The sequence below is a fragment of the Hevea brasiliensis genome, chromosome 18, assembly GCF_030052815.1.
Source record: "Hevea brasiliensis isolate MT/VB/25A 57/8 chromosome 18, ASM3005281v1, whole genome shotgun sequence".
Lineage (NCBI taxonomy): Eukaryota > Viridiplantae > Streptophyta > Magnoliopsida > Malpighiales > Euphorbiaceae > Hevea > Hevea brasiliensis.
Genome location: NC_079510.1, coordinates 11,811,646 through 11,821,892, shown reverse-complemented (window position 1 = coordinate 11,821,892; position 10,247 = coordinate 11,811,646). Strand labels below are relative to the sequence as shown.

The 10,247-nt window shown below is 30.7% G+C and overlaps 1 protein-coding gene across 2 annotated transcripts; it reads right to left on the bottom strand.

The window, feature by feature from the left end:
* Positions 1-5,254: 5,254 nt before the first annotated feature.
* LOC110654116 (mitochondrial carnitine/acylcarnitine carrier-like protein) lies at positions 5,255-8,768 on the bottom strand. 2 transcript variants are annotated; one of them, XM_021810001.2, is made up of 5 exons: positions 8,590-8,768; positions 8,382-8,508; positions 8,207-8,298; positions 6,469-6,860; positions 5,255-5,963 (listed from the first exon to the last, which is right to left on the bottom strand). In XM_021810001.2, the coding sequence occupies exons 4-5, from the start codon at positions 6,858-6,860 to the stop codon at positions 5,462-5,464; spliced, it is 894 nt and encodes a 297-aa protein (XP_021665693.1). In that variant the 5' UTR covers positions 8,207-8,298; positions 8,382-8,508; positions 8,590-8,768; the 3' UTR covers positions 5,255-5,461. The 2 variants fall into 2 exon arrangements, with proteins under 2 accessions (XP_021665693.1, XP_021665692.1); XM_021810000.2 differs by having other exon boundaries at positions 8,382-8,768.
* Between the last annotated feature and the right edge of the window lie 1,479 nt (positions 8,769-10,247).

Below are 10,247 nucleotides of genomic sequence, written 5' to 3'. Positions count from 1 at the left end.
AAATAATGGTCCGTAGCAGTTTAACCAATACTATTTACTCATCGATTGCTTACCTCGTGTGCCAAGTTTATTATGAGCTTCTGTCATAAGTTAGATTCAAAATCATTTCAATTTTAGAGGTAAGCAAATTTGTGCGCTAGTGGATCCACTCTTTCTAGGACCTTGTATGATCCTATGAGTGAGAACTTAGTTTTACTCTTTTCTTATCAAATTTCTTGATCATTTGATGCAACCTTTACTTTAGTTTAGAATATTTTAGTCTTTTCTTGTTGTTGTTTTAGCAATTATTTTCCTTGTAATCTCTTTCTTGGCCATAGGTCCATAACCATTATCTTACCATCTCCATTTATGACCAAGGCTCATGTGCTATTTTGCACTATCTTATTTGCTTTTGCTTAGCTTATTTCCTTCTTGATAAAATAGTTCGGGATATCGTTACGCATCTTAAGTAGGTTGTTTGCCTTGGTGGCAATTCCTCATCTAGTGTTTTTCTCATTTCTTACTATTTTATTTATTTCTCCTTTTTTTTTCATTTCACAACTTAACTTTAATTATTTTATTCTTCAATCTTATCCTCTTCCTTAACTTGACTATCGAGTCCTAATTTAGCACTTCTTATCATCCCTAATAACTCCGCTATACTTCAATATTACTTTGATTTGGTCCTCAGACCATTCTATCAACACTTTAACTACTATTTATAATAAAAAAAATTTTTTATCTATTAATATTCTATAGCTTATTTTACATTGATGTGTAGTAACTATAACCTTTCAATATTCTAACTTTAAAGTTTTAAGCCCCAGGTTAGGACTTTCAAACTCATTTCCAATAAGAAAACTTTATCTTATCATAACTATACCAAAACAGATGTCGTTTCAACTATTCTTATTTTTATGTACTATTGGGTAGTACGTGGCTCTACACAATAAATCCCAAGTCAGTACTGTAATCTGCAGCTTATAGCACAACATCAAAAATATTGTATAGTTACTACGATACATCCCAATAGATCAAACTTCCTCTTATCTTATTTCTTTCAACCACCAATATCTTAAACTTATTTTGATTATAGTACCCACTGACATCTATCAGCAGTAATACATTTACCCGCACTTAAGGTAGCTATATTACTATAACTTACTTTTAGGTTCTTTTGCTTTACCTAATTAGACTTACTAATTAACTTTATAGTTTATCGTAGTCTAGGAGATGTCTCTCACTAGAAACTTTTTCAAAATTAATTCCAATCATGCTTATTATCGTAATTCTTATCCTAAAAGACTAATCAATAATACATCAAAATTGATTTTTATACATATACATATCTTAATTAAGAATTGAGAAAATACCAGCAACCATGTCAGAAGTCTCATCCTCGTCCCTTTGTCGCATAGTGTATACTTTCACTGAAGCATCACCTTATCCTGGTTGATTCACAATACTCTGACTTCCAGATATACTACCCCTACCTCTGCCTCTGCCTCTACCAACTGCTGGGTAAAAACTTGGGCTGATCCTTCTAACGTGGTAAATGATCCATAACAACGTGGACTTACACAATCCTTAGCAAAATGACCAGTCCCTCCATAATTAAAACATGCTCCTACAGCTCTATAACATACTCCACTATGTGGTTTACCACAAGTCTTACAAAGTCGATCCGACAGTGTATTTTTGTGTGTCTGCTGAGTTTACTGATCGGATCGGGGTGGTTTTTGTCCAGAAGATCTACCTCTACCCGATTTGCGTGAGCTAGATCCTCCAAAATGTTTTCTTTTCCCAGAGCCACTCTCAGTAGCTTGGGCAGTGAAAAAGAGTACAAAAGAGAAAGAGAAAACTGAAAAGGTTCTTAGGCAAATCCCACATCGGCAAAGCACGGAAATGGTCTTGGGTTCAAAAAGTAATGATATATAAAATGGGGGAACTAATCACTGGAGGCACCTTTTGGTGGAATGGCCTGGAGAGTTGAAAGAACTCTAGGGTTAAGCATGCTTGCTTGAGAGAAATCCTAGGATGGGTGACCTCCTGGGAAGTTCTCCATTCCATCTATGGGACAAAACCGTGAGGCTTTTGGCCAAAGCGGACAATTCCTCTAGTGGTTGGAGCCCTATCGTTACAATTGATATCAGAGCCGCTCGCGTGTCCTCTTGGGCGATGGTGGGGCAAACCTCAGCGAGGACGCTGAGTCCCGAAAGGGGGGGAGAAAGGTCCCTTAGGCAAATCCCACATCGGCAAAGCACGGAGATGATCTTGAGTTCAAAAAGTAATGATATATAACATGGGGGAACTAATCACTGGATGCGCTTTTTGGTGGAATGGCCTGGAGAGTTGGAAGAACTCTAGGGTTAAGCGTGCTTGCTTGAGAGAAATCCTAGGATGGGTGACCTCCTGAAAAGTTCTACATTCCACCTATGGGACAAAACCGTGAGACTTTTGGCCAAAGCGGACAATTCCTCTAGTGGTTAGAGCCCGATCGTTACAGGTGTGACACCATATATATAAATATATAAATTAATAAATAATAAAAACTCATTCAATCACTAATATAACTTTTTTACTTATAGTGTTATATTCTTTCTAATAATTAATTAATAAATATAAAAAATATAAATGGAAAAATTTACGAAATGATCAAATTATTTTTTAATTTTTTAATTTACAATAAATAATAATTAACATATTAAAATTTTAGTTTTATTATAAATCTTATTTCAAAAAATACTTAAAAATCCTAACTCATAAATAATTTTATTAATGGTAAATGATAATATGTAATTTAAAGGCTTAATATTAAAAAATATTTTTTAAAATTTTTATATTTATAACTAATTTTTTTTAACAATTTTAGTATAGTTTTATTTTTTTTAACTTATAGTCAAAATAGATTTAAATCTGTAAATGCGATGTAATTTTAACTGTTAGTTTCTCTTTCAGTCATAATTTTAATTATCAATTTATTTTAATTTTCATTGCTTACTAAAAATAATAAATATTTAAAATCAAACTAAACTTCTCAAAAATTAAAGAATTTATTATAATAGCAAATAGTTGAAAAAAAATTTACAAAGTGGGAATTGGGGAATATTGGGATTTCCAAAATTACCTTCTATTATTTTTATTATTTATAAAAATTAAAAAAAATGTATTTATAAAAAAATGTTAGTTCTACAATTCTTATTGCAAGTAATAAAAAAGAATTTTTTTAACCTTACAATTTCTATTTTAAATGGACTATAATAATTTTATTAAAAAAATTAAAACTATTTTGAAAATAAATTTTAGTAAATAATAAATTTTAATTTTTAAAATCAAAATATTCATATTCTCATATCATATGTATGGTATTTTATTTATAATATTTTAATCACTATAGTAATATATATTAAAAATTCTATTTCATGTGTTTTATTAAAAATATTTTAATTAATTAAAGTAATATAACTCATTGATTTTATTTTCTTATAATTTTTTTGAATTAATTTTAATTAGAAGTAAAATACAATCATACTAATAAATAATTAAATTTAATTGGTTATTAAAAATAATATATAATAATATTATTATATTATATAAAAAATAAAAAAATATATAAAAGTTTAAAATCACGAATTTGTATAATGAGTAGATCAACATGTAATGCACATTAAAATAAAAATTGGTATATATAAAAATAAAATAAAATAAAAAAGAAAAAAACTTACGAGTGTTTTAATTAAGAGACAAGTAATACTTGCAATGAAATCCAAATGATTCAATCTAGAAACAAGAGGCACAGAGGAACGAGACTCTGTAGCATCCAGCACTAGTTGAGTTTTTGAGGTTTTGTTAAGGTTGCTTAATTGCCTCAATTTTCTGTTCATGAATTGAATAAATCTACTCACTGCTCACTCAGCTAATTTGTTATAGTAGAAATCAACTATAATGACAACGGATAAGATATTTATAAAAATTATTTATCTGAATTTAAATTCAATTAATATTATTTATATATGAATTCATTTCAAATATAATTAAAATTTATTTTAAACTACTAAGTTCATTTCAAACTACTAAATTTATTTCAAACTTGATTAGTATTACTTAAATAATACCCGGACTTATTTATTTTTAAATATTTTAATTAATAATTTACATAAATATATATTTTATTTATATTTAAAAATTTAATTATTTTAAAAAAAATTAAATTCTATTTATTTAAAATATAATATATAAAAAACCTTTAAAATATTATTATTAAAATATATTTTATATTTAATTAATTATTTATATAAAAAATTAGGATAATAAGATTTAATTTATAAAATTTGAATACAATTCAAATATAATATAGATATTATTTTTTAAACTCAAATTCGATCTAAACTCAATTATATATTATCTAAATCTATTCTAATGAAATTCCAATTAGCTAAGTATTCCAAAAATGCCCACTCGTTTGCCATCCTCATCACCATCCAATCCTAGTAAGTGGGTCCTTTTGTTCAATTGCTCCATGGGCTAATATGAAAAAGAGCAACGATTTAGTAATAAAGACCAAGGCCCTGAAATCAAGAGGTCTGGGATTCTATTTCCATGCTTGTCCTTTTATTGATGTTTTATTTTATTTCTCATTTATTTATTTTTTTTAGAAGATATTATTTTTCATTCATTCAATTTTTTTAGAAGATATTATTTTTCATTTATTGATTATACTTCGTATATGCAAATCTACATTGGTTTAAGCCAGTTATACTATAATTTTACATGACCATATTACGTATTTTGCATTCGACATTGTTAGTCTGGTTAGTTTAAAGGTAATTTTAGAATTTAACTCACATATAAAAATCCTAGGGTGGCTTTCAGTCTGATTCCAAGTCTAAATCGGTGATTCTGAGAAACTAAAACTAGTCCTCGAGGGTTATTTTGATTCCAGTCTAATTTCAATCTAATTTCGCTGAAATTTATTTAATTTCTTTTTAAAAAAAGGTCTGATTTGGTTGAAATCAAACCGGTCAATTCAGATCCGATTCTGATATAATTCAATTCCAATTTTGATCAATATAATTTTGACTGATTTTAATCTAATTTCAGTTCCAATTTAAAATAATTCCTTACTCATCTATAAATAGTGTAACGTATTCAGCTCCCATCTTTAGGAGGACAACTCATAAAGATGGCTTGGATGGGGATGGGTACAGAATAGATGTAGTTCTGCTCTTGAACTGACCTACAGGTCTTTTGTTTAACTATCACATGAAAAACCATCTGCTGTAAATGATAAAAATATGCAACTATTGGTGTCGTAAGTGTTTCTTTCATCACAGAAATTTGTGAGGATAAAAGGCCTATTCATTTTCTGATAAATAAACTGTTATCATATTGCTAAACAATTACTCGAAGAAGCTCTCATTCAATGGCAAGAGAGGACTTCGAGATAAGCAAAATGATAACAGTGGTCAAAATGATAAATCAATCATCCTAAACTAGACCTTGTGACTTCATATGCCAAGAAACATGCTGCATTTGCAGGCACGCTTCGGGCCATAGCAGGGCCAAAACCCTTATACAAGCCTTTGACACCCTCCGATGCCAGGATCTTTCTAAAAGCGTCAATGGAGCCTCTGAACTTGGGATTTCTGTAATCATCTACCTGAATTACACTCTTGACTACATCGGTAGGGTATACCATTAGCCAAAAAGATCCTCCAGCCAAGCCTCCAGCTAACATCAGAGAGCCCCTGCCCAATTGAGAAGTATCCTGGCCTCCTGCCAAGGATTGCTTCAGTAATTCATAGACACCAAACATAATAGCATTTCCTGGAACCTCACGTCCCAAAGTGGGTACCAAGCCCTTGAAAAGACCCCTCATACCACCTTCAGATTTGATAACATGCCTGGCCACGTCCATTGGTCCACCATACTTCACTGCCACAGCTTCTGGGCCAGAACCAGCTAAGGCACTTTGCGCTTGCAGCCTGTTCTCAATAAGAAAGCAAACAGTTTATAGGCAGATGCACAGGTTCAGAAGTTTCTTCATCCAAAAGGAAAAAAAGACAAAAAATGATTAGAACTATTTGTCAACAAATTTCTTATGGAAATTGAAGATTAATTAGCATAAAGCCCACTTGCAGCAGTGAGATGCAACCAAATTGCTTAAGTTCAACTGGCAGCCCTATGCCATGGAAATTTGGGAGATCAAACATAGCCTAGAAAGGTTGTGGGGAGAAAGGAACAAGAAAAAGCAAAATGAAAAGGTAGCAGTGTACAAAGGTTATATACTGGAATCATAGGACAAATATGAATTTGCAGGAATTTCAGGAAACGTTTGAAACAGATGAGAGTACTCCATGTAGAGCTGCATAAATAAAGGGCTAAGCTAAGCCAGCTAAGGCAGTGAAATCAGGAGATTGATGCTTGATAGCCTCCCTCTCTCTTTGGAGTAGGGATGAGGGGTGGTGGAGTGGAGAACACAACACTGACCTGCACTTAATCAACTCAGTAGGGCAAGCAAGGAGAGAAACAGCAACTCCAGCTCCTGCCCCACAAACAATCTGCTGGCTAACGGTGAGTGGAGCACCAGGTTGAGATCTCAACAATGCCTCCATTTGTCCCCTCACGGTGAAAAGGACAGCATTGAAGGCTGCCACAGTAGCAAGTGGAGCCCCCATACCCTTGTATAAACCCCTTGGGCCTTCAGCAGCCAAAGTCTGCCTGACAGCATCCATTGCACCTGCATATTTAGGAGGCTGGCCAGGTTGTGGAGCAGGCTGGCTCTGAAGCTTGACCTTGATGGTGTCAAAAGGGTGCCCAACAATCAATTGTGCCGCCCCCCCAATAGTCCCAGCAGTTAAGTCCTTCGCTACGTCCCCCATCTGCAATAAAGTTGCAAATATGAATTCATTAAATGATAAGATTAAATAGATTGAAACAAGTGATTAATTTCATAATATTTGACATTTCAGGTATTATTTTTCTATTTTAAATAGGTACACTAAGACAAAATATAGTATACTGCTAATTTGCTGAGAATTTTATTTAGATAGGTTATATGGAAAGTCTTGAAAGTTAAAGAACAACTCGAAATGGAGCAGTAATTGAAATGGATACTTGTTACAAGAAAGAACACATTCCATACTCAAAGAACAACAAAAGCACGTTGAATGAACAATCTGCTCACTAATTTTGAACTTCCATTAAAACCCAGAACCTTGCTTTCAGTCCTTGACAACTACAACTGACTTACTTTTACCTATGAAGCTTGGTCAAATTTTTCAACAAGCTCAACCTAAAAATTGCTTGAAAAATTCTAATGCTTTAACTGGCATTATGTATACATCAAATGTCAACAGCTACAAACTCTTACTGAGAAATTAATAAAATAAGGTTCAGATTTTGATAAGGAACAAATTTATTAAGCATATATTCACCATGAATTACTGAAAAAAAAATTGTTGTTACATTTATAAGTCAATAGACAAAATTGCTAGTGCAAAAATTTTCAAGAAGAAAAAAAAATCATGAGTTTGTAATGCAGTAACTTCTATCAATCAAAAGGTCATCAACACTGATTCTCCTAAAATACAGTAAAGTTTACAAATGCACAAGTCCCTACTCCAGAGACAGAGACACAAGGAATCAACAACAATACAACAATAACAACTAAATCCGTAATCCGTAATCCGAAACTAATTGGGCTCCGCTATATGGATTTTTTTGCCATACATTCTGTTTGACAACAAAAATTGGCAGAAGTGTGCAATTTTAGGGGCTCCGGGCATGATAGCAACTGAGAAAAAGAAAGGAGGATTTGGTTGCTTAGCCAAGACGAGGCGTGAACTGTGAGTACTAATGTCCTACAATAACAAATGATCATCGGTATTAACAGGGTTAACCACTCCCAAAGGGATCAGCATTTTTCTGAAACTCTTTGAATTATTTCCTTCCTAATTTGAACAACGGAAAGCAATCAATCTACAAAATTGAGAATAATCAACAAATAAATTGTAAAAATAACCAGGAGCATTAAGAAGAGGTATAAAATGACAGCTTCATTTTCATATAAAAATGGCAACTTTAAGATGATATACAACAATGAACAATCTATATGGGAAATCCATATGATTCATATTAACTCTACGATTTCAATATCATTAAGAATCTTACTGAAAAATTGATAATTCACAGTACATAACATGAAGACAAAGCAGAAACGACTTACTCAAACGTTGATGATTTCAGCAGCACAGAACAAAGTAAAAAGAGCACAAATGAATCCAATCAACAAATTTAGCCTCACCCAGATAATTAAATCTGAAGAAAAATAATATGTTAGATCTAAAATATTTTTTTAAAACAATATTTACAAAAGCATTGAGAATCATCATTAAAATTACCAGAAAAAGAGTAAGTGGAAATTTCCCATGAAAAGCTGCCCGCTTTTTTCCTGTTGGGAGAAGGAAAAAACTGCAGAAAAGGGAAGGAATTGGGGGAGAAGGTCTGCGATGTGATAGAGTCTTGAAACTAAAGAAAAAAAATTAATTCAATATTAGGAGAAGTTGGGAGCCACATGCAAGTGATTGGGTTTGGACAAAAACAACCCACCACTCTTGTGGAACGAGGATTTCACACCAAGAATTCCACAAACACAAATACACAGAGAGACGTGTGGTTGTTTCAGATGCGGACACCGGACAGTAAATCGGCGCGCAGTGGCAATTAATAGGGTTGACAGCCAATGAGTGTTGGAGGGTGGAGGAAAGCAAAGAATTTAGGTTTTTTTTTTTTTCCTAAATAAAAAAATAATTATTATTATCATTAAAAAAAAAGTTTTAAAAGAATCCAAAAAAATGGGGAAGCCAGCCTGGCTGGTGCACCCAAAATGAAGATTCTTTATTGAAAGTTGAACACTCACGCGTGGCCACTGGTAACTGATCTGGCACTGCACAATCAATTTAATCAATAAAAATAGCATCGATTAATTTATCTCTCCTGTAATAAATAGTGTTTTAATGTAGTTAACCTTTCATATTTATGGTCTACAATTTCTCTTATACCTTATTAATTCAAAATTTAGATTGTTGGATTGAATTCAAATATTAAATCATCATACAATTTTGTTTAGTTCAATTTTATGTATAAATGAATTTCATTATAGTACTTATTTATAAATGAATTCATTCAATTTGTTATTATACTAAATATGAAATTTATTTTAAATAAAATAAATTTTATTTTTGATATGAATTAAAAATTCAATTTAAAAAGTTTTTTTAAATACCATTTCATATATATTATTGCAAAGATATTCTTTTCATTTTTTTAATTAAAAGTATAAATATTTAAAATAGTTATAATATCGTCTGTTTGTATATGTGTTTGTCTGTCTATGTCTATGTTTGTATTCATTTGTGTCTGTCTATCTACGTTTGTATGTATCTATATCTGTGTTTATATCTGTATCTATCTACCTACGTTTGTATATATCTGTGTCTATCTTTATTTATATCTATGCTTGTATTTACATTTATCCGTGTCTATTTGTTTATATTTATATTTGTCAGTGTTTATATTTTTATTTGTATCTATCTGTTTATATATGTATATATTTATATTTATCTATTTGTCTACGTTTGCGTCTATTTATATTTGTTCCTATGTTTGTATTTATATCTATCTCTGTCTGTCTGTATATATTTATATTTATATTTATATCTATATGTGTGTTTGTGTTATGTTTGTATATGTTTATGTCCAGTGATGTCTGTATCTGTATTTATGTCTGTAACTTTATTTTTATCTATGTTTGTCATCTACATTTGTATATATTCTGTCTATCTATATCTGTGTAACAATCTGACTGTTTTTTAAATAAAATATCTAAAATTTTAGTATCATTTTATTTACAGTTATGGTTGTCTGGGAATTTAAGTTATTGTATAAATTATTTCAAAAATATTTAGAAAATTAAAACGTAGTATTCTATAGATTCTAAAAAGCCATTAAAAATTTAAATATATATTAATTTATAGATTATTTTAACATTTTAAATTTAAGTCATGGTTATTGAATTTGGGTGTATTTAACTTTAGAATATTATGATAATATAATTTTATCTTGATATTTAGTAAATTAGAGAATTTTTTTTAATATTATAATATTATAGTGACATTATTATTATCATTTCTAGATTGGTTTAAAAATCAATGTAAATCAAATCATCATATTCATTATGCTTTTATAAGAAAAAAAAATTATAATTA